At 33.8% G+C, this 24,915-nt stretch overlaps 1 protein-coding gene and 2 long non-coding RNA genes across 3 annotated transcripts; 2 read left to right on the forward strand and 1 right to left on the reverse strand.

Annotated features, from left to right (window-relative positions):
- The first annotated feature begins 968 nt into the window (after nt 1–968).
- On the forward strand, nt 969–1,808 carry LOC122602526. Its single transcript, XR_006324297.1, has 2 exons — nt 969–1,155; nt 1,632–1,808. It is a non-coding gene; the product is annotated as an uncharacterized LOC122602526 (long non-coding RNA).
- A 5,774-nt stretch (nt 1,809–7,582) lies between these two features.
- Nucleotides 7,583–8,305, forward strand: LOC122602520. Its single transcript, XR_006324292.1, has 2 exons — nt 7,583–7,710; nt 7,826–8,305. It is a non-coding gene; the product is annotated as an uncharacterized LOC122602520 (long non-coding RNA).
- Nucleotides 8,306–12,948: 4,643 nt separating this feature from the next.
- LOC122604452 lies at nt 12,949–23,624 on the reverse strand. Its single transcript, XM_043777345.1, has 8 exons — nt 23,579–23,624; nt 23,386–23,487; nt 22,254–22,682; nt 21,532–22,044; nt 21,007–21,159; nt 15,281–15,337; nt 13,752–14,188; nt 12,949–13,677 (listed from the first exon to the last, which is right to left on the reverse strand). The coding sequence occupies exons 1-8, from the start codon at nt 23,622–23,624 to the stop codon at nt 13,063–13,065; spliced, it is 2,352 nt and encodes a 783-aa protein (XP_043633280.1). The 3' UTR covers nt 12,949–13,062.
- Between the last annotated feature and the right edge of the window lie 1,291 nt (nt 23,625–24,915).

Consider the following 24,915-nt stretch of genomic DNA (forward strand, 5'->3'; position numbering starts at 1 on the left):
TTGTCATTTTAACCGATTGAGAGCTGCCTTTCTGTTTTTCATCTACTAGACTTGTTCATGCACAATTGAGTTAGCGAACGTATTTCTATTGTCGAAGGTTGAAAGTGACAGTGGTTGTCTTTGCCGACTGTTAGTTTTGTATAATGGTCTGTGCTGGTTGTGTATTAGAACTTTAACGCACAACCTTTTCCGTCCAACACGTCGGAGATCTCGACGTACCCGGTTTAAGGGATTGGCATATTCCTCCAATATGGTGGCTGTTGGCCTGTTGCTATATGCTAAATTCATTTTTGTAAATTTGAAAATTAATTAAAGAACACTAAAATACACTTTTGTCCTTGGTTTCTAAAAGTTTTATGATTATTGAATATGGGTATGTTTGGTACAAAAGCTTGGAGCTGGGGTTGTAGTCAGGTGCGGTATTAAAGGGGGGGCAAAGGGGTCCAATGCCCCCCTCCAAATTTAAATTTTGTCATGTAATTTTAATTTTTTCATAAATTTAATTTTACATAGGTTTTTAACATTTTGTCTCTTTTAGATTTTTTTTCATAAGTTTTCTAAGTTTTCCCCCTTTGAAATTTTTTTCTGGTACCGCCTCTGGTTGTAATTAAGGGTTTGAGGCTGGAGCTTGACGTTGAGGCTAGGGGCTGGACTTTTTTTTCAACTCTTTTCCTACGAGCTTTTATTTTAAAGACCTTTTGGGGCTTTTAGGAGTTTTTTGGGGCCGGGGCTTTTGATTTCTTTATGTATTATCAAACACGGCTATAATTTTCAAATGAGCTTACTTTTAAAAGCTAAGGGCTTTTAAGCAATAAATAACACTTAGTAAAAGATATAATCAAAAACTAAATTCTCAAAATTTGAAAATTATAACGGTAGTTTTTAACTTTTTATTGGTTTATTCGTTTATAATTGGGCTTAGAAATATTCGGTGGGCTAAAACAAAAAGTGAGAAACAAAAACCTAAAAGTCATGAAAGGGTAACATTGTGCTGCTTCTTGAAAGTTAAAACTTAAAACCCCCACCAACACAAACAAGCGACAACAACAAACAGATCTCAAGCACATCATGCCGTTTTTTTCTCCTGGACTTCGAGAGGCTTTGATTAATGTGGTTTAGACTACTTTCATAAGTATTGATATACATTTCTTCCAGGTAACTCTTAATTGCAAGAAAAACATTGTTATAAACTCGATCATGATCATTTATAGTATTCAATATTTTAAGTTCTGTATGTATTTATGCAGATATTACAGTAAGATTGTTAATTATAGATGTGAAATTTAAAGACACTAATTATTAATTAACTGTGCTCGATACTATCATTAAGAATCTACAATATCAGTTGGTAAGCATGCATTGCTATTTAGGGATAAAAAGTCTAATAATGTGACAAGAAATTATCAAATAACTGAAATAAGCACAACATAAATAAATTAAGTACTCAGCTGCTGCTCAAATACTCCATTGAGGGTGTGGATCTCTTTAAAGAAACTTGAAAACATAAGGCTGTTGATGATTGCCTTATTTGCAGAAAATATAAATTTAGGAGAGTGAGTCAAATGTCAAATATAGACAGATATTTACAGAAATTCTGATAAGATGAGGTTTGATATGTTGCAACTTGCAAGGATATGAGAAGCTGTAAGGCCGGGCATTGATTTCTAAATGCAGATATTTACACGTGCTCTAGTGGATATGTAACTTATCGTTAGGGGCCTCAAGTTATCTCACATTTTCTGAAATGTATGGCTATATATAGCCTCCTGGTTAATGAATAAGATTTAAGCTTTTCCTTTTGATTAAAACACATTAGCTTTCCCATATTATTCTTTTTCTGTGCATATTCATATTTACATTTATTAGTGTGAGTCTTGAGTGTGACATAGGGGCATGGTTTCCAACAAGTGTTGGTTATTGATTATAAACATCAAAGTACATTAATATTTTCATTACAATCAAAACCAAATATGTAATACCATACAAAGATGAAACAAATATGTTCAATGTCAAAGAAAACAACCATAACTCCTTAAGATGTTATGTAACATAGAAAATAAATTTCTCAGCTACAACCCTACAAATATTGAAATCCACCTTGTAAATTACATATAAATATGGCAAACAATATGCTTAGTAAAGTGAAAACTTGCTAGCAGGAAAAGAATTTTGACTAGAAATTCATCATGCAGGTTTCTGCCTAGTTGATCTCTAATATCGTGTCAATCATGAAAACATATATAGAAATTAATTATGCAGATTTCTGCCTAGTTGATCTCTAATATCGTGTCAATCATGAAAACATATCTTCAAAAGGAACAGTGATAGTGGCCTATGGAGAAAATATAGATTATTAGAGGTGGCAATTTCTACCAAGTTACTTTTAAACGGGTCAAACTGGTTACGTTGTATCTATAACGAGTAAAGCGAGTTAAATAAATAAACTAGGCAGGTCAAATGGGTCAAATATGTTAAAAGCCACAATACCTTTTAAACATACAACCACTTAAATCGTTTTATTCAAGAAGTCAGATTAATATTGATGAAGAAAGATCATTTGCAAACTTAATTTCTTGTGAAAACAAGAAAACAGATCCTGGCCATCCATCCATCATGATCAATGGCTGAGATTAAAACTTAGTCCCTAAATACAAATTTAACACGAAGGGGTATTTTTGTCTTTTCACCCCGTGAACAAAACCCCCCCAAACACCAAGTGTTTCTCTTCTTTCTCACAATTTTCACATCTGTTAATTTGAAACCCTAATTCTCTCTCGTTTCTCTGATCGGAATATCTTCTTCGGTCGCTTTTTTCTCCGGCGGCGTGTATTATCAATCATACTTTTCGATTAATCGAGTTTAATCTCGTTTTCCACCAACTATCATCCTAATTTCTCTCGCTCTCTCTGTTTCTCCGCCCTCAATTCTTTTCCGGCCGCGTTTTTTTCCGGCCGCCGTGTATTATCATCATTAATTCTCGATTAATCGAGTTTAATAGATTGTAATCTCGTTTTTAATGTCTAAAAATGGTGAAATTGTCTCAATCTTCCACGCCTAATAAAAAACGATCTATGACGGTCAAACCAGAGATTATATCCATCAAATCTTTTGTTGAATCTGGTATAATTTCTAACTATTCTACCTTTTATTTTATTAATTTAGATTTAATCTTTTTTTAGGTTATTTTTTTGCATTTTTAGTTATATTTCTTACATTATTCTGTATTTTTTACTGGATTTATATTGTATATGTGTGATGTTAGTTAATTCTATTATTTAGATCTGTATCTTATAAGAAATTTGTGCTTTCTTAGTTTAATGAACCTTATTTAGGTCTGAATTATTGTAATTGGCTAGGTTTTGTATGGAATATCAGTTTAGTTATTTCGTGTTAAAGTCGATACAGAAATTCAAATAGTTTTTTCACACAACTAACTCAACCTATACAAATATGTGACATGTTTTAGATAATACAATTGTGTTCACTCATAAAATCTCGAATTACGACGTAGCACATTATACTAAATAGGAACAAGTTATCAATGTCATTTGCTACTTCGATGGACTCATATTTTGATTGTTCCATCACCAATAGGACCTGCAGAAGCAATTATGTTGTCTTTCGGTTGTCAATTTACATAAATAACTGTATAGTATGGCCTTCTAACTTCTGCAACAAGTTTTTCCTCTGTAGATCCAAATGTACACACATGTCTTGTATAATTCCAAATGTTTTGTTCACATGACTTGTATAATTCTTCAAGAACTTTCAAGTCGAGTAGTTTAAAAGCTTCTGCATTCATGATAATAGAACAGTACAGTCAAGAGCGAGCTGAAGTCACTCAAATCACACACTTACGGTCTTTTCATTATTTCATTCATGATCATAAAACACAATGTGTTCTGAATTAGAAACACCTTGTGTATGGCCATTGTAAGAACTATCTAATTCAAAATACAATGTGTTCTGAATTAGAAACACCTTGCGTATTGGGCCTTTGGCCCACTATAGCATTTAATTTCCAACACATATTTGTAAGAAGTGTGTTTTTTGTTAATTTGAATAGTTTTTGCGTAATTTTTATGTCTTTTGTTTGTTTATTTTTTTTATAGACGAAACAAGTCATAAACCAGATTCTAAAAGACTCAAGAAAACCATTGTTAAAATCGAGGATGATAAGGAAGATATCATCCGTAATATCAGATTAAGGACATCACAAGCTCAGTTTTCTGCTGTGATGACTTCTTTGAATCATATTCAACGTCAATTTGTTGAAGAAATTGGATTCGGCAGTCTTTTAGGTTTTAGTATAGATTCTCTTCCTGGAAAGCTGGTGTATTATGTTGTTGACAACTTTGATAGGAAAGAAATGGTTATTAGAATGAGTAAAAGGGACATAAAATGCGACAGGCAAGCTGTCCATGATGTTTTTGGACTTCCCATGGGTTCAACAAACATTTTTGACATTGAAGAAAGTTCAAGTGATGCTTTAGAGAAAGAATGGCTAGGACAGTTTAATATAGGTAAAAAAGTGTGTCCTACAAATATTGCTTCACTGTTCAATAATGATTATGAGGTTGGTGACATGTTTAAGATTAACATTGTTATGTTGTTTGTAAGCACTATGGTTGAGTCTCACAGTAACGGGTATATAAAGTTGGATTTGTTGAAGCGTCTTTCAAAAGATTCTGATCTACGATCTTTTGATTGGTGTGGCTTCCTTTTAACTGCATTGGCGTACAGTAAAGACAAATGGGATAGAGATCACCCAAATAAAAATCCTTATGCTGGTCCAGCAACATTTTTAAGTGTGAGTTTATGTCTTTTTATATTGTTTTGCTTACTAATAGTTTATCATTTTTTTTTTGTAATAATTGTATATTTTTTTTTATTGTTTATAGCTGCTTTATGTTGATCGCACGACATGTGAGAACGTCTCTGTTTCTCGAAATCGCCCGGTCTTCAAAAACTGGAATGGCCTCCTTCAAGCTCGAGAGCGTGTGGAGTGTTACATGGGATCGTTTGGCATGTTGGATATTTTGCAACCTCAAGAGTATAACAACGAAGAACTTGATGTTGCTGATGATGTTAAGGATGAAGGCGTTGATGTCGCTGACGATGTAAAGGAGGAAGGACTTGATGTAAAAGAGGTACATTCTGTTCTGCTTTTCTTTTAGGTTACACAGTCTTGTATTTAGTTGAAGTTTTATGTGTATATTAGATCACATTCAGTTTAACACAATGTGTTTCAGTTTAACCTTTTTTAAGTAATTTATGAGTTCCTATATTTTTAACCTTTTTTTAATTGATACTTAGGATTATTACAAGGTAATTGAAGAAAAATTTGAAAAGTCTTTGGAAATTAAGAATTTTTTGCTAAGAACTTTGAAAGACGGTTTATCAAAGTATCCTGAAGATCCTATTCTAAACCGTTATAAACTAAGGTTTCGTGATATATTCTCCATGAACGATTTCATGATGATGAAGAGGATGTGAATAAGACGGGGTCAGGAGGGTTGTCATCTATTATTGATCAATTTGGTGATGAAAATGAAGAGTATGAAGATGAGGATGCGGTTGACGGAATTGAAGTTAACCTTGATTCTGATGAAAATGTTTCTGAGCATACAACCTATCATACTGCTGACAAGTCAATTGGTGAATCGAGGGAATTTGAAATGAAGACCGCTGATGATGTTATGGAGGTCGATGATGTTACCAAAGCTTTTGAGGCTGTGAATGTTGCCGCCTTATCTGTTGATGTTTTTACCGACAAGACTATTGATGATGGTAATAAGGATGAGCTTGTTGATTGCGGGAAGATTATAGGGGACAAATTAGGGTATGTTGATGTTTCGAACTACAAGGCTGTTGATGTTGGTAATAAGGATGTTCTTGTTGATTGCGGGAAGATTATAGGGGACAAATTAGGGTCTGTTGATGTTTTGAACGACAAGGCTGTTGTTGATGTTACTAAGGATGAGATTGTTAATTGCGGGAAGATTATAGGGGACAAATTAGGGTCTGTTGACAAGGCTGTTGTAGATTTTAATAAGGATGAGATTGTTGATTCCGCCAAGATTATAGGGGACGAATTAGGATGTGTTAAAGAGGGATCCAAGGAATCAATACTATCTGTTGAGGCTGAAATGGTTTGTCTTAGCCAGTAGTGGATACAAAATGATAAAGCTGTAATTGATCAAATTGACAAGGAAGTTGAAGAATATAATATGAAAAAGAAAAAGTCCAGTGAAAAGACAATCTATTTCTTACCCGGTGGTAAGAGGGTTACTTTTCCACTTCTGAAGCCAAGTAATGATGAATTTCCAAGCTTTAAACTTCTATCTCAGGAGGATTTTCGTCCACCATCTGGTTTAGGTCGACAAATGGTTCCCCGTGAAAACCTGGGAGAGTTGTCAAGTGAAGGAACTGTCGAAGCACCACTTGAAAAAAGGAAAGTTATACCATCTGAAGTTCTTAAATCGCCATATATCAATAAGAAGATTTGTATCTCAGATCGCCTCACAGGTTCTGAGTATGCATTATCAAATCGTATATTCTCTGCCATTGGTGATCGACTGTGAGTTTTTCTTTTAGTTTTTTCTTTACTATATCAAGTTCTGCTTCATTAGCAATACATAGTCTTTCATATATATGCATGTTTGTTTAATATCTGTATGGTCATTGTGTGAACTAGTAGAAACCAAAGCAAACCGTGTTTTAGATTTAAAACACCCTATGCATGGCCATTGTATGAATATTTGAAACCCAAACACAATGTGGTCTGTACTTGAAAGACCTTGTATGGCCATGTTAGGAACTACTAGAAACTGCAACACAATGTGTTTTTTAATTGAATGACATTGTAGGAACTACTAGAAACCGTTGTTAATCAACTGAGTTTTTCTATAACCTTTAACATTAAGTATTTATAATTCAGTTTGATTACAAGGAAGCTAATTTTGTGTTGTTTTCTATGTTTTCTTTGTCTTTCTATAGTGATTTTGTGCTTGAAACATCACAAGGAAATATTCAAGGATATCGTGCAAATTTAGAGTCCTTGTGTCCCTTGTCGTATGTTGATGGTATTGTGCTTAACATTTGGGCTTTTATTTTGAGTTATGAAGAAAAGTTAAGGAGGCCAATGTCTGTACGTCGATTGTTTATCCCTTGTACTTATATCGTAAGTTCTTAACTCTAATATCAATTAATGTTCTCTTTAATCTGTTTTTTGATTTTTTAGTTTCTAACAAATTATATTTTTCTTTTTTGACCAGCCTTTTGATGTGTATGACACTACAAGTAAGTTGACCAAAGATGAAGCATACACATTATTTAATCATAATCTGTTTCCAATTCATCAAGAGTTGATTCCTTTAATGACAAAAGAAATTGACCTGGTATCATGTTTTTTCTTCTACTTTTGTTACTTTTTTTGATTATCTTTTGTCAAACATGTTTTTACTCACAAATTACATTGTCTGGAAATCTAAAAACATTGAGTTTTGTGTTTACAATCTTTAATTACTTGTATCTTAATTACTTTTTCTGATTTTTGACAAACAAATTTTCTTCACCATCTGCAAATCGCATCATTTTTTGCTGTTTGTGTTTGATATAAGGGAGAAGAATCCATTGTTGCATATTATCGATAACAACTTTCCAGGCTCACAATTCAACCAGAAGTATACTAGGGTCCTCAACTTTGTAGTAAGTATAACTCTGTGTTAGTCTGTTTTAATTTATTATATTTATTATGATAACGGCTTCGCAAAAACGCAATCCTTAGTTATTGATTTTTGTTTCTTAAAACTGTTTTGAGCAGAAACGTTTTGTTGCAAGGCTGCTTCATAAGTATCATCACCCGGTTGCTACACAAATTGAGTCATTAAAGGCCAGACAAATGAAAATCAGGTGGCATACAAATAACAACCATGTTGACTATGGTATTTTTGCCATGCGTCACATGGAATGCTATATGGGTCAACCTGATGAGAACTGGAGCTGTGATCTGCCAAACGAGTCGGGTGAGCAAGTTGTAAAGCTGAGGAGGCTCAGGCATCGCTATGCAGCAAAGATTTTGTCTCACGAGATGAACATGCATTCTAAAATGAATTTGGAACAAGCAACGAAGTTCATCAATAGTTATGACACACTTGAAATTAGAAAGCTTGTTATTGAAGCTCAAATAAATAGGGACCAACGTAAATTCTAGTCAGACTACTCTTTGATTCTGTTTAAAATCATTTTGTTATTGAAGTTTCAAATCTTTTTAATTATATATTTGAAACTTTTTACTTGAAAAGTTCTTCTAATGGTTTTGAGCCAGAAGCATAGTTGAGATGTATAGCACGATGACTTAGGAAAATAATGGACGTGAATGTTATAAATTCCTTTATTGCTGATTTTCTATTAATAGATACTTCCTTTTAGTTTTTCTTTAATATGTCAACTTCTCTTTCATCAGAAATACATTCTCCTGCAAATTGAATCTTGTTTAAAATGTGTATTGGCATTGTATGAATTACTTGAAACCGCATGACAATGTGTTTTGTACTTGAAACATCTTGTGTATGGCCATTTATGAATTATCGAAGCAAAACCATAAAGTATTCTCGTTAGAAACACCTTGTGTATAGTGATTGTAGGAACTATTGGAAACCAAAACACAATGTGTTTCTTATTAGAGACACCTTGCGAATTGGGCCTTTGGCCCACTTTTGCATTTAATCTCCAACAAATATGTGATAATCTTCATCATATATGTAAAGACTATTGGGCCTTTGGCCCATGTATTGTAACAATTAGTATTTAGAGTTTAGATCCTTCTAATCGGTTTTTAATGGGTAGCTTAGGGTTTAGGGTTTGAAGCTGTAGGGATAGCCAGGGTTTAGGGTTTAAAGCTGTAGGGTTAGCCGTTAGGCTAACCCTACAGCTTCAAACCATAAACCCTAAGCGTACCGTATTCATCCGTCCCCCTCCTGTACCCTTTAGTATGCTAGGTAAAGCCTTTAGGGTTTAGATCCTTCCAATCGGTTTTTAATGGGTAGCTTAGGGTTTAGGGTTTGAAGCTCCAGGGTTAGCCGTTCGGCTAACCCTACGGCTTCAAACCATAAACCCTAAGCGTACTGTATACATCCGTCCCCTTTAACATGCTAGGGTTTAGCCTTTAGGGTTTGGATCCTTCCAATCGGTTTTTAATGGGTAGCTTAGGGTTTAGGGTTTGAAAGTGTAAGCTAACCCTACGGCTTCAAACCATAAACTTAAGCGTACCGTATACATCCGTCCCCCTCGTGTAGCCTTTAACATTCTAGGGTTTAGCCTTTAGGGTTTAGATCCTTCCAATCGGTTTTTAATGGGTAGCTTAGGGTTTAGGGTTTGAAGTTGTAGGGTTAGCCTACGGTTTCAAACCTTAAACCCTAAGCGTACCGTATACATTCATCCCCCTCGTGTAGCCATTAGCATTATAGGGTTTAGCCTTTAGGGTTTAGATCCTTCCAATCGGTTTTTAATGAATAGCTTAGGGTTTATGGTTTGAAGCCGTAGGGTTTTGAAGTAGTAGGGTTAGCCGTTAGGCTAACCCTACGGCTTCAAACCATAAACCCTAAGCGTACCGTATTCATCCGTCCCCCTCTTGTATCCTTTAGCATGTTAGGGTTTAGCCTTTAGGGTTTAGATCCATCCAATCGGTTTTTAATGGGTAGCTAAGGGTTTAGGGTTTGAACCTGTAGGGTTAGTCGGCTTCAAACCATAAACCCTTAAGCGTACCGTGACTTCCGTCCACCTCCTGTAGCCTTTAGCATTCTAGGGTTTAGCATTTAGGGTTTATAATGTATCTTTTACCCTCGGGTTTTACTGTGTAGCTTAGGGTTTAGGGTTTGAAGATGTAAGGTTAGCCTGGCTAACCTTACATCTTCAAACCCTAAACCCTTAAGCGTATCGTGACTTCCGTCCCCCTCCTGTAGCCTTTAGCATTCTAGGGTTTATACATTCTACATCTTGTGTTTGGTTTTTGAAAAACTCATACATTTTTCGTACACAAGGTGTTTTTATAGATTTTACATCTTGGGTGTTTGGTTTTTTAAAAATTTATACAATTTTAATTTCTAAATGCATTTTTATTTATTTGTATTACTTTATTATTCAATCCTGTCCCATGCTCATTTATATCGATCATATTTACCTTCCTCATTTAAAACTAAACTCAATAAAGATAGGAGAAAAAAAACCCGTCATTTAATCACGTCATTTCTCTCTCTCTATCAATCACATCACACTCATTACTCCCTCTCTTTCTCATTTCACTCTTCTCTTTCTCATCACTCTTCTTTTTCTCATTTCTCTGCTCTTTCTTATTATCGTTCCCGCTGTTTCTCATTTCTATCTCTATTTCTTCTTAATCATTACAATCATCTAATGTCGTCATCTACACCTACCAGATTTACTGGATTTATGATTAATCAAATTAAAAAAAATAAACCTAAAGGTAAATTTCTACTTAATTTTGTAATGTTCGGGTTCATCTCACGTTTTTTGTTTTATTTTATATTATCTAATTCATTATTGTTACTTTTAGGTATTTTGTTATTTTATTTTTAATTAATTTGACTTGACATCGTAATTGTGACTTGACATTGTATTTGATTAAGCCTCTTAATTCTTGTCCGACATCATATAACTTGGGCGACATCGTAATTTTGCCTTGTAAGGTGGCATAACATGGAACCTTCCTATTTTACCTTACATATAAATACTTCTTATTCTTTCACAAACCCTCATTTCCACCACCTTAGCCTCCTAGCAAAAACACACACAAACCCTTTGCTACCCCATTCTCCCTTACTACCCCATTTTTACTATCTCACTTTACTACCCCAAGAACAACAAGTTTTATGGAAATACAACATTATTTTGTTTAGATTTAGCATCAACAACAAAGTTGCAAGAGTTACAAGACAAGGGATTCATTCGGCCGAGTTCTTCTCCTTGGGGTGCACCAGTATTCTGCGTTAAGAAGAAAGACGGATCCTTTCGCATGTGCAATGATTATCGCGAGCTAAACAAGTTAACCGTTAAGAATCGATATCCTTTACTGCGTATTGATGATTTATTCGATCAGTTGCAAGGCGCAAAGTACTTCTCTAAGATCGATCTTTGTTTCGGCTACCATCAGTTAAGAGTCCGCAAGGAAAACGTGCCGAAAACAGCATTTAGCACGAGATATAGGCACTTTGAGTTTTTGGTGATGCCATTTGGATTAACAAACGTGTCTGGCGTTTTCATGGACCTGATGAACCATGTATGTAAACCCTATTTAGATCAGTCCATCTATGTTTTCATTGACGATATCCTCATCTACTCGAAGACTAAGAAAGAGCATGAAGTACATCTGAAAAAAGCTTTAGAACTTTTGAGAGCTGAGAAGCTATATGGAAAATTCTCGAAATGTGAATTTTGGTTGGAAGATGTGAAGTTTTTGGGTCATGTAGTAGACAAAGATGGAATAAAAGTCGACCCCAGCAAGATAGAAGCAGTGGAGAATTGGAGAAGGCCAGAGACAGCCAACAGAGATTCGACAATTCCTAGGTTTGGCAGGCTACTATCGACGATTCATCGAAAACTTCTCAAAGATCGCACAACCTCTTACATTGTTGACGCACAAAGATAGAAGTTTCGATTAGGGTGAGAAACAAGAAAAAGCTTTCAGAATATTGAAGGAGAAGTTATGTAATGCACCGGTCTTAAGTCTTCTAGAAGGATCCGATGATTTTTTCGTTTATCGCGATGCGTCGGGTCAAGGCTTAGGGTGTGTACTGATGCAACGAGGCAAGGTGATTGCATATGCCTCACGCCAACTAAAGATTCATGAGAAGAATTACACGACTCACGATTTGAGTTAGGGGTTGTCGTTTTTGCGCTAAAATTTTGAAGACACTACCTGTACGGGACGAAGAGTGTGATATACAGAGATCATAATAGTCTTCAACATATATTCAACCAGAAAGACCTTAATATGCGCCAGAGACGATGGCTAGAGTTGTTTAGCGATTATGATTGTGATTTGATATCATCCAAGCAAGGCAATCATAGTAGCAGATGCCTTGAGTAGGAAGGAAAGAGTTAGGCCAAGACGAATTAGACCCATGAGCATTACCGTGCACAAGAGTTTGAGGAGTAGGGTTATTGGAGCGCAAGTAGAAGCCATCAAGAAAGAAAACATTGAAAAAGAAGGGTTACGAACTATGGAAGCACAATTTGAGCAAAGAGATGATGGTGCACTTTATTTTGCGGACAGACTATGGGTACCAGTGTTTGGTGGATTAAGAAACCTGATAATGGACGAAGCGCACAAATCAAGATATTCTATTCATCCAGGAATAGACAAGATGTATCAAGACCTTTGAGATTTATTCTGGTGGCCAAGGATGAAGAATGATGCAGCAGTTTATGTGAGCAAGTGCTTAACATGTCTGAAGGTCAAGGCATAACATAAGAAACCATTATTCTCTAGCCTATAAATACAAGGCTTCGGTTGTATCTCCCATTAATAGAACTGCCTCTCTTTCTCTCACAGTTCTCCTCTAGATAATATAACAAAAAAAATAATATTAACTATTATTCTAACTATATATATATATATATATATATATTTGTCACCGGACGCATATGAGAATGATATGGATTTAACGAGCGGCGATATAAGAGATGATGACGGTTGTTACGCTACGGGCGTAGCCCATCAAATGTAATAAACAAACATATAAACATATAATGATCTCTTTAGATCATTGTTATGATGTACCTGCAAAACAAACAAATATAATAAACAAACATATAAACATATAATGATCTCTTTAGATCATCAAATATATATATAAAGATAATTTCATTAACAAACAGTAATTGCCATTACAAATTATAAGACTTGATAAGAAAACACATCTAGAATTTATTTGTCACATAAATAATTAATGCACCCCGTTATCAAATTACAAAAGTTATTTTCTTACAAGTTACAACTGAAGTAATTAGAATCCAGACATGGCCGCTAGCCAGATGATGCTATTTGTTTTTACTGTAACCTGATTTCCTATAGATTCCGCGACCATATGTTGAAGAGGTGAGCTCAACAAGCAACGGAAACTGTAATATCACATATGTAGCAATTGGCAGACATGTTAATGCGGCTATCGGAATTAGGATCCATGTGTTTCCCTGTCCAAACATAATATATAGTGTAGCACTAAATGCTACCATCATGGATGTCACTGAAAAGAATAGCATCATGAGGCCAAATATTAATCGCTTAGGTAAATTGTTGAGGAAGTCATCCTCATGATAACGTGCTGTGAGAATTGATAGAAACAACAACAACGATGTAGTAGATGTGAACAATGATATTGCATCTGAGAAAGCAAATATGAGGAAACCGACATTTGTTTCAAAATTCGGTTTCCCAGTTTTGTCATCGTTTCCACCTGGTACAGTAATGGCTGCTGCAAAAACTATAGTAATAATGAGGGCGGCCGTGATTGTGTACGAATCTGCTGTCTTTTTCAACCACTCTTCACCTTCTTTTTTTAGTGTCATGTGCTCTTTCCGAAAAACCTCAATTGGGGTGTCTAGATTTTTGTTCGGGGTTTCCTTGGCTATAGGAAGCACAAATTTCTCTATTTTCTGTAATTCAACACATGTTAATAAACTTGAAGAAACTTTTCTAATTAATAGAAGGGAGAAAAAGTAATATTCACCTTAAACCATTGTACCTCCCTTTGCATTTGCAAAGCAGCACCAGAAACCATGTTGAGTTTATCTATAGGTGCTAATTCTCCAGCCAAGTGCAAGATATTATTACCATTCGAGTCAATGGCTGCCCGAAGTAGATTTATGCTTCCATTAACCCGATCTTCCAAATAGTTCAAAACCTTTTCACAACGGTATCTTACTACATATTGTATATAGAAACCGTTAGTATGACAAGTCCAAAGTGCCTGTGGGAAAAATCTAACGATTGTTGCAACGGCCTCAGGAATATCGTTTGCTACAGCTGTATTAAATGGCAAACCAATGTGATAAAGAATATCCGCCGCATTCTTTATTTCACTAACATTATCACATAGACGCTCTAGTATCTTCATACACTTTTGGTGTTTCAGTTTATCTTCTAGAAGGCACTTGATATGTGGCACTGCAAAAGGGAAATTAAAGTAGGGCAATTAATGACACTACAACAAAAATGTCATTTATTTACACTTACTTTAAAAAAGTCTGAAGAATTTTTTTAATTTGTTCACACTTAAAAATGTTTAAAAGGTATTTATATTTAAAATTGTAAATAAATTTAAAAAATTATAAATTTTTCACACTTATATATGTGAGAGAAAAAAAGTTCACACTTCCAAGTGTGTAAAACTATATAAATTGTTTACACTTAAAAGTGTAAAATATAACTTGTAACACCAAATTTCTTCAGACAAGGAAGGTGTGAAGAAATTAAGTGATACAATTTGACTTTCACACTTTTAAGTGTGAATATATTTGACATCTGTTCACACTTTTAGGTGTGAATTTTTTCTTTCCACATATATAAGTGTGAAAAAATTATAATTTTTAAAAATTTTTCACACTTTTATATGTGTATACATTTTAAACATTTTTAATCGTGAATAAATTAAGAAATTTCTTCACATTTTTTTTGAAAAAGTGTGAATAAATGAATTTTTTTTTTAATGTGACAACAACTTTCATCGTAACTAAAAAGTAACTAAACATGCATCTTGACACACCCTAATATAACTATGTCTCAAATTAGATGAACCATAGACACCTCACCAAAAAGGGACCCGAGATAGGGTAATCCCATCAATTTACACCTATGGGAGTAACTATTTAAGCTTTGATCATTAATCATAACGTTAAATATAAACTATGTACATTCCTAATTATTATCAGTCTAAAATTGAAGTAATAAACGTTTTTTCAATCATAATTGTATTAAAACTAGCTAGAAAAATATTTCCCACTTAGTATTTTGTATGATAACTATAAAAAGTAGTTGCACCTTAAGAATATTCATATATTTAACATACATTTGGGTTTATTGTATATATTCCGACACATAAAATATGTTGTTAATATAGCTTAAACCTCGATCATTTAAATTTGTTTTCTTTCGTAAATCCCAAATTATAAAACTCATGTTAGAGCATCCTGTGAAATGCCACTCTAAGAGAAACAGAGTATTGCCTTTGAGAGAATCACCACTTAATAAGTTTCTTACCATGTGATAATGCAGCTTTCCAGATATAGACATAAATCCTCCGCATGACTACACAAGAGATCACAAATCAAATATCAGAATATAGAGTAAACGACATAAATCGTCCCCGTGGTTTACTCAAATAGTCACGTTTCATCCTTGTGGTTCAATATCATGGATCGTCCTTTACAGAAAGATAACGTTCATGTTTCGTCCTTTGACTTGTTGACCGTCAACCTCCCTCCGTTAACCCCCTCACGTGCCTCCCACGTGAGGGGTGTATTAGTCTTTTTGAAAGCTAAAGGACCGTAGGTGATAGTTTGACTGGATATCTTATGCTGAGACAAACACATAAAATACTATACATTCAAGTTAATTGTATAAAAGACTCACCATCACCACTCTTTTGCATCTTCAATCTAGAAAACGCTAAAACCAAATACTCATCACCTGATCTCCAAATATTTACATTTTATTCAAAACCCCTAAAATCATATATACCTACCTAATCTCTATATCTAAAATTTCTATTCCTAAATCAAAAGTAAGTAACTTTTAAACCCACAAATTACACATCGAAATTCCAGCCACCTTATTACTTTATTGTAATAAGTCAGAATAATAAAGAAAGAAACATAAATACAGAGTTATAGAGGTATTAAATCAGAGATAAAATATTGTTCGTAGTGGAGAGTAGCGAGGGATGCAACGGCCGGAAAACTGGGGAGGAAGGGAAGCAGTTGTGGCGAAGGATTGCTACGGCGGTGAGAAAGAAAATGAAGCTGGCGGTAGCGAAAAGTGGCCGAAATTAGCCTCACTGGAATAGTTTTCGGGAAGAACATCGTCACCGTCTTCATCTCCTTCCTCCAACTCACAGATCTGAAACTCATCTGATTAATAGTTTTGTCGTCAGCTCTCCATCGCCGATGGTCTCACCGCAGATCTCTGATACGCATAGTTGTAGTGATAGCCACCCCCAGATCTATTCACCGACCATCACCACAACAACAAGAAATAAAGACCGTCGTTGTAGTGCTTCTTTTAAAAAGTGAATTCATTTTGCCATAGATTTGTTTTTTTTTAATGGTTTTGTGAATTCTGGTGACACCTTTGTGATTGAAATTATGGTTTTCAATCATGATGTTTTGCCTGATGTATAGTATTTATCTTTCATTTGTTGCTACTTATTCATATACAGTAATACTAATATATGTATGTGATAATCTAGATATATATTTTAGAGATAGATGTAGATATGGTTAGTGGTCTGTGTGATATAAATTTAGATATTAGGTTTGCAGAAAAGTTGATGAAAAAAATCATCATTGGTCCTTTAGCTTTAGAAAAGACTCAAATACCCTCACGTGGGAGGCACGTGAGGGGTTAATGGAGGGAGGTTGACGGTCAACAAGTCAAAGGACGAAACATGAACGTGATCCTCCTATAAAGGACGATCCATAACGTTATTGAACCACAAAAATGAAACGTGACTTTTTTGAGTAAATCACAGGGACGATTTATGTCGTTTACTCCAGAATATATTAGCAATTTAGCATTAGATGTAGTCAAACAATACCACCACAAATATGACACATATGGAAGTTTTATTGAACAAAGTGGGTTCTTAACAACTTTGGTACACAAACATAAGGTACGTAGGCTCAGCTTGATTTTCTTGTGCTTTTTAAAGAACTACGTAGAAAGAACCCTTAATAATCATCAAATGGCCTTAAAGGCGAGGACAAAAGTGTTAGTGCGCATTTAGTTTTCGAAAATTTATTCTAGTTCTTCATTTCTAATTTTACTTAAAATTGAAGGAGTTTTCCATATCTATATTAATAATAAAATTTTTAAAAACGCATTCAAAACTAAAAAATGATATTTTCATTTTCTATATTATAAACATGTTTTAATATATTTAGTTAAGTGAGAGGTTTGGGTGAGCTGGGGCGGGGTTGAGGGGTGACTGGGGTAGGGACAGGGGTGTAAGGGGAGATTTAATATAATTTGAGGTTTTAAAAATTTAAAAAATATAAAACGAAAAAGTGGGAATGAAAAAGTGTTTTTTAAAAAATTATAAACATGTTTTAAAGAAAAAGTCTAGAAAAGTGAAAAACTATATTTTCTGTTTTATTGGAAGTTTTTACAAAGCGTTTCCTATTTTCTATATTTTGTTGAAAAACAAAAGTGGAAAACAACTTCCATATAAACGCGCCATTAAGGATTCCGAACTTTATATATTCAAACGTCCAAGATGGTTTGAATTAGTTCATCATAATACAAATAGCTAATACACAAAAATACAAAATTCATTTACATAGACACATCACACACCAACTTTTTAGTTAATTAAGTGTGGGTCAAAGTCCTACGGTACTGTGGTACACTGCTGTTATATACCATGCGGTGATCTATTTCAAGGAAACCATGTTAAATACTCCATTTTAGCCGGTGTCTTAACTTTGACGACAAATATTTTTATTATATATATATATATTCTATAACACTTGATATAAAATACATAAATAAGTTTGATTTTAAACAAACTTTTCAATGATATAACTTGATATAAAATAAGAATTAACTTTTTTACGAGTCTGATCAAAGCTTAGGTGATACAAGGGTGGACCGCTGAGTGTTGGGGATCTCCAGAAGTTTGTTAGAAAATCCGTTGTTTGGTGAGGATTGGTGCACTAGGTTTGACTAATGAACTTTCGATTTCCGTTGATAATATAACGTGGAGAACGATGATAATATATACTGCGGCTATATATATTGGATGATGTTGTGTCGGCATCAATATTCGTGAATGCATGCAATCAAAGAATATCTTACGTGGCCTAGCTCCCATATTTAATAAATTTATACGAGTATGAAAGATCGGTATGGTGGTGTATTCTATGTGGCTACAGAAGGTCAGTTATAAACGCAAGTCATGATTCTCATAGATATAAGATCTATGGTAATTTTAAAATATATATTTACAAGGTTTTTTGGTTTTAAAATACATATCTTTAGTTTCATATTTAGTTTATAAAAAATTGACATTTATTTTGTCATAAAAATCTTTATAGTTTCGTTCCTTGATTAATGGTTTGTTCTTGAACAATTTGATTATTAAAATTTTTTTTGCATGACCGATAAATTTGGAATTCTGCTTCTAAGAGTGATAGAGTTAAGTACTCTAATCTCACTTTTGAGTTCTAATTAACCCCTTTCCCATATACAAAAAATAGCTTATATATATATATATGATACCGGTATAATAGTAGCTCCTGTTGTACTTGGTGCAATAAGTCTCGGCGTTCTCAATATCTCGCTGCATGTTAGCTGGATTGTCAACAATGTTGTTCCCAGTTGGTATATCTTGGTAGCAAAAACAGTAATTAGTCAGATCATGATCATTTTGCATAATAAAAAGTAAATCTAGTATGAGTGTCTAAAGTAGCATTTTCATTTTGCCGAAGGAAAAGTGTCCAATTAATGTTAGTCATTTAGGCATCTTATTATGATCCACGTACGTACATGCATGGTTAATTAGATCACAGACTAAATAACAACTAGCATATAAAAAATAATTAAATTATCATTATTTGGTTGGAATTAAATGATAATACTCCACGTGAGAGTTTAACTTTTGGATTGAGATTCTCTAAACTTAATATCAACTTTATAGGTAAAGTTGATGGATATAGACCATTGGATTAAAATCAATGGTTAAAATTAAAAAACTTATTTTTAAATCTTAATCTTTGGTTTTAATTCAATGGTAGAGATGATCCTAACTTTACCTATAAAGTTAGTATAACTTTAGGGAATCTCAATCCTTAACTTTTAGCCAACTCAAGTTTTCACTAGGTAAGGAGGTGAACTGAAGGATATCCTGAGAACTTATTTGAAGCTGTGCTGTGTTAAAATTCACAGAAAATATCGCATTAACAAAAAACTGTGTTGTGTTTTCCCAAATGAGCTTAATCTATAAAGAATTTTTTCTCTCCAAAATTTTTAACTTTAAGTAAAAACTCAAAAATACTCCTTATATATTCATCAATTTAAATATCTTTATCTAATATACCTATAATACCCTTAATTTAAGTAGTTACAACATACATTACTTTCAATCACTCATTTTCATCTCTTTCTTCAAATCTCAATCATTCATTTTTTTTCTCTCTTCTCTATAAATCATTTTGTTCGTTTAATTCATTTAAAATCTTTTATTTTAAAAACCGTACATCGATAAATTATAAAAATTATATGAATGTAAAATTCCATGCTCTTTTATTAGAGAGGTCATTCGATATATTTTTGACCAATTTTTAAATCTGAGGGTGAAGCCAGTACGGCTAAGGGCGGAGCCCGTCACATAGATCACTACATCACCAATCACTTATATGACCTATTACCCCTATGATCGATCACCTATGATGACTTATCACAATCTATGACCTATCACCCCCACCATCTCACTGCCACATTGTGCGAGCATTTAACTCATAATTACCACCATATCACCTCCTATGACCTATCACACTTTATGACCTATCACCTCCACCATCTTACCGCCGCACCGCGCTGGTACTTTCTCTCGTGTATGTGTGTATGTGTATTCGCATCGCAATACTCGATATTTAACCAAAGTTTCACCAGCTCACATGACCACTCGCTTAAGAAACCCAAAATACTGTGATCGGCGCAGACTAGATGTATGGGTTGCATGGATGGAGTTAAGTTGTATTAGGTTTGTATCACTATTCTAGAAAATAATAATAATAATAATAATCGTTAAAAGACGCCAGATCGAATGGGTCATCACAATTCTATTTGATTTTGTTGCTGCTAACCCCATCACTCTCAAGTAGTGATATAGAGTGGAGGATCTTAACAAGTGCTATATAGGCAAGCGCACGAGACCCGATTTTAAGACGGACCCACATTTTATAAAAATTCTTAGTTATATATTAGTATAATGTAGATATATATTATGAAATCATTATTTTATAAAATTAAAAATATTAAAAATAAAAATAAATGCAGTTTTTGTAAAGAGACTAATATTCGACGAATAATGAAAAAAATGGTAAGTTCAAACTGCTTATATGACAAAAATATTTCGTGTTTAGTGAATTTCTATAAACATTTACTACATTTTTTTACACTTGTATATCTATAGTAATTAACTAATTATCGTAATATATATATATATATAGATAGATAGATAGATAGATAGATAGATAGATAGATAGATAGATATATCTTTTTTTGTTATATGGACCCTATTTTTCAAATTCGGTCTTGCATAGGAGCGTCGAAATTCACTTCCTGACCCTGATGTGATACATCATAGCTACCTAGATTTACCCACTCTTACATAAATTGCTATCACAGCTACCTAGATTTACCACACTCTTACATAAATTGCTAGCTTGCAGTACCTCACGAAATTGTATTACATCTTAAACCAAAAAATTTAACGAGTTTTAAGCATATTTACACTGCAAGTTGACCAAATCCTTGGTAGAGCCTGCGAGCTGACAAAATCCTCCAAACCTTGGGATTTTGTCGACTCACAAGCTATGCCTGAGATTTTATAAACTCGTATGAAAAAAGAAACCGCTCCCTATATATCTTGGGATTTAATTTGCTGGCTGGTGAAAACCCGAAATTTGTAGGTTAAAGTGTTAAACTGTGTTTCCAAGTCGGGTTTTTTTCTCTTAGATAAATTACTGACAAGTGATAAAACTTACAAGAGTAAACAAATCTTTGGTAGAAGTTGTATCTCGTTGCACTATAATACCCATCTCGTTTATTCACTATACAATTCAATGGAGAATATAATGAAGTGAAGTCCTTTGTTTTTGCCAAGTCAGGGTAATCCTTGATCAACTCCAAAGCAATATCTGCTTATAGCAATTATAATTACAATTACAATATGTAGGAAACTAAAGATGCATGCATGTACGTGACTTTTAACTAAGTACTATATGTTAGATGTCAAATAGAAGGTTTTCTGGACTAGAATAAATATGCATAATATAGGTGTTTTTGATAAGTAATTAAGAGTCAACGGATAAAGCTAACATACTATAAATTAAGGTTTATCATTATTATTATTTTTTTAAATGGCTCTTATGCATTAAAGCATTATTATTATTGTTATTATATCTTATATATAGAAGCAAGTCGACTCTTATTAATTGGTCGATAGTTCGATAATTAAGTGTCTAACGTAGTAGAAATAGAAATAGAAATTAAATTTGTTTATAACTAACCAAGAAGTCCCAGAGCAATCACTCCACTGAGAATCATTAAACCGTGTACCCCCTCAAAAGGATTAATATAACCATTACTTTTGGCGATATATTTATGTATTTTGCAAGCCTCAAACAAGTAGAGGGAAGTTGAGGTTTTATAACTGTAAATAGCTCTAGCGATAGGTAAGTAACCCTGTCCGTCAACAATAAATAACAAAGACGGGTTTTTCTCCACGAGTATCTTTGCAGCCTCCGTGTTGCCAACTATTGCAGCACGGTGCAGTACATTCAGGACTGTGCCTTCATTATAACACATGTCACTTCGAAGTGATTCCGCGTCTATAAGCTTAACGAGATTTTCAACAAAACCCGGGTTATCATGACATGTAACGACTGCAATTTGAAGTGGGCTATCACCTTCCCTAGTGATTTTGGCCGTCAATGAAGCTGGCTCCTTTTCGAAAAACTCTTGGGCATTTTTCCAGTCACCGCTTAGAATAGCTCTATTTAATGGTATGTACTCTGCCAAAGCTATTTAAATTAAAAAAAAAAAAAAAAAAAAAGAGAAGATGACAACTGTTAGTTTAATAGAATAGTAGTAGTGCCACAAAATAATAAACAAAATGAAATTCCAATGGGGTTCTAGCCTAGTTATTGATATGAGAGAAGATTAATTGATGACAACAATTTAATTAATGAGAGATTCATCATAAAGTTTGACGAAGATATTGCTATCTTACCTATTTCTGTTGGATCTACTGGGATGCTGATGTTAGTTGTGAAAACTCCAGCCGCCACAACCGTTGGCATTAGCGAATTATCGTAGATTAACTTAAGCTTCTCCCATACTGTATAGGCATTGTCGAGGTCTAAAACAGTGGTGAGCACATCTTCACTTAATGTTCCAAAGATCCATCCTTTCACAAGTGTATCCTTGGACTTATTCCATTGATCCATGGGGTTTATCGTTCCGTGATGAACGTAACTAAGCATATCATGGTACTCCAAGAGGCACATCATTTGTTTTTTCCAGAGCTTATAGTTGGTTTGACTGGAGAGCTTAATAGACACAAAGTGACTAGGGTGTGGGTTATACTGTTGTGAAACTCCTGTTCCATTATATGTAGGCACCTGACTAGTGTCTGGGGTAAATTGGTGTGAACCTCCTCCTACATGTATAATTATTACAATCACTCCCTTATCATAAGGTACATAGATTTCTACTCCCATATAGAAATTTGAAAAAAAATCACACACATTACACGTTTATATATAATTAAATTAATGATCAAAAGGATAATGTCTACCATGTATTACAACAAATATTTCATTCGCCCATATTTACTTTGAAAAAGTGTGAACAAATTTTTAAATTTTTTCAAATTTATATATGTATATAAATAACCCACATTTAAATGTGTGAAATAATTTAAAATTTTTCAGTTTTTTCACACTTATATATATGGGGAAATGAGCTCACACTTTCAAGTGTGTAAAAATATATTAATTGTTCACATTTAGAAATGTGAAAAGCCAAGTTGTAACCTTGAATTTCTTCACGCGAAGGGAACGTGAAAAAAATTAGGTGTTACAAATTACCATTAACACTTCTAATTTTTGACACTTATTCACACATTTAGATGTAAACATTTTGTTAATACATATAAATGTGTAGAAATTATGATTTTTGAAAATTATTCACACTTCTAAGTACAAACTTTTTCTAACACAACTTAAATTGTGAATAAATTAGTAACAAATTCCAATGGGGTTCTAGCCTAGCTAGTTATTGATATGAGAGAAGATTAATTGATGACAACAATTAGATTAATGAGAGATTCATCATAAAGTTTAAAGATATTGCTATCTTACCTATTTCTTTTTCTGGGATGCTGATGTTCGTTGTGTTAGCTCCAGCCCCCACAACCATAGGCGTTAGCGAATTATCGTAGGTATTTTTAAGCTTCTCCGATACTGTATAGGCATTGTCGAGGTCTAATTAGAACATATATATTATAAATATAATTAAATTAATGATCAAAAGGATAATGTCTACCATGTATACCTTCTTCAATCACGGCGTTGCTGCTGGAAGGGCCTGAAGTATCCATTTGATCGAGTAGCTAGCTAGAGATCGACATTTGAAAATAATAAGAATTTAATTAATTTTTATGAAGTTTTTTGTATTTTTCAAATATATATATATATATTAAAGTTATGCACCTAGGTAACACTACAAAAAAACTAAATTCATGTCATCCAAATCTAACATATTGAATACTACATAGTACGGGGACCATCGTTGGCCAAAAACTGAGACGGTGTATGTAGTTGTGGTCCTGACCGGAAACCAAAAACTACATATAACGTGGCCCGTAAACCGGATTATGTATAATTAATTATATCTAGATGATGATGACCCAAAACAACATTACAACACAATATAATATAAATGGGAAGTGATATTAGTACCACTTATTTTGATAGATTTACCACAACTGTGCAATACTGGTTTGTATAATCAGTTGTAAAACTTGTACGTTGTGGTACATCCATCAAAAGTCGTGGTACGAATATCATTTCCCAATATAAATATAACAAATTAATATAAACTACTAAGTAAGTGTAATCATAAACCTTACTTGGACGATGATGCTCGTACACAGTAGATTCTTTGGTCGACAACGATGGATCACAGCTTTTGATAGTTTTATTGTATTGGATTTGGATTAGTAAAACAACTGTTTTTATGACCGATTTATGTGTGTAAATTATAATTTGAATACATGAAAGTAGAAAAGTATATGAAATGGGTATAAAACTTAAAAAGAATCCTTAGTTTTCTTGCATGTCAAATAGATATATACGTGTATATATATACAGATATAAAAGAGGAGTCGATCAGGAGAGAGTGTAATCGACCTCTGGGACGGTCGTACCTGAAGAAGCTAGCTGTAAACATTGAGTTTGAAATAACATGACAGTACGCATGTGCGACCATCGGAAAAAGCGTACCGGCCTGGGCACCTGGCGAAGTAAACGTTGACTGCTTTGGAGTAACATGTCGGATATATTATATTCCAGACTTCAAGTATAAGTTCCGATATGTGCGAGTGATGGTTGATATTTAATTGTAGCTTTCATCAAGTCTACTAGACTGTGACCCTACTAACAAACACTTCTTTTTAAGAGTTTTCTAACAAACAAACATGTGCTTTGGGATCGATCAATTTTATCACCCAGATTTAAAAAATCATGGAAAATGATAATATGTCTCTTCTAACAAACACTTTTTTTAATAGTTTTCTAACAAACAAACACGTGCTAGCTTTGGGATGACTTTTATCACCCAGATTATAAATCATTGGAAATAATGTCTCTTCTAACAAACACTTTTTTTAA

Source organism: Erigeron canadensis, chromosome 6 (genome assembly GCF_010389155.1).
Source record: "Erigeron canadensis isolate Cc75 chromosome 6, C_canadensis_v1, whole genome shotgun sequence".
Lineage (NCBI taxonomy): Eukaryota > Viridiplantae > Streptophyta > Magnoliopsida > Asterales > Asteraceae > Erigeron > Erigeron canadensis.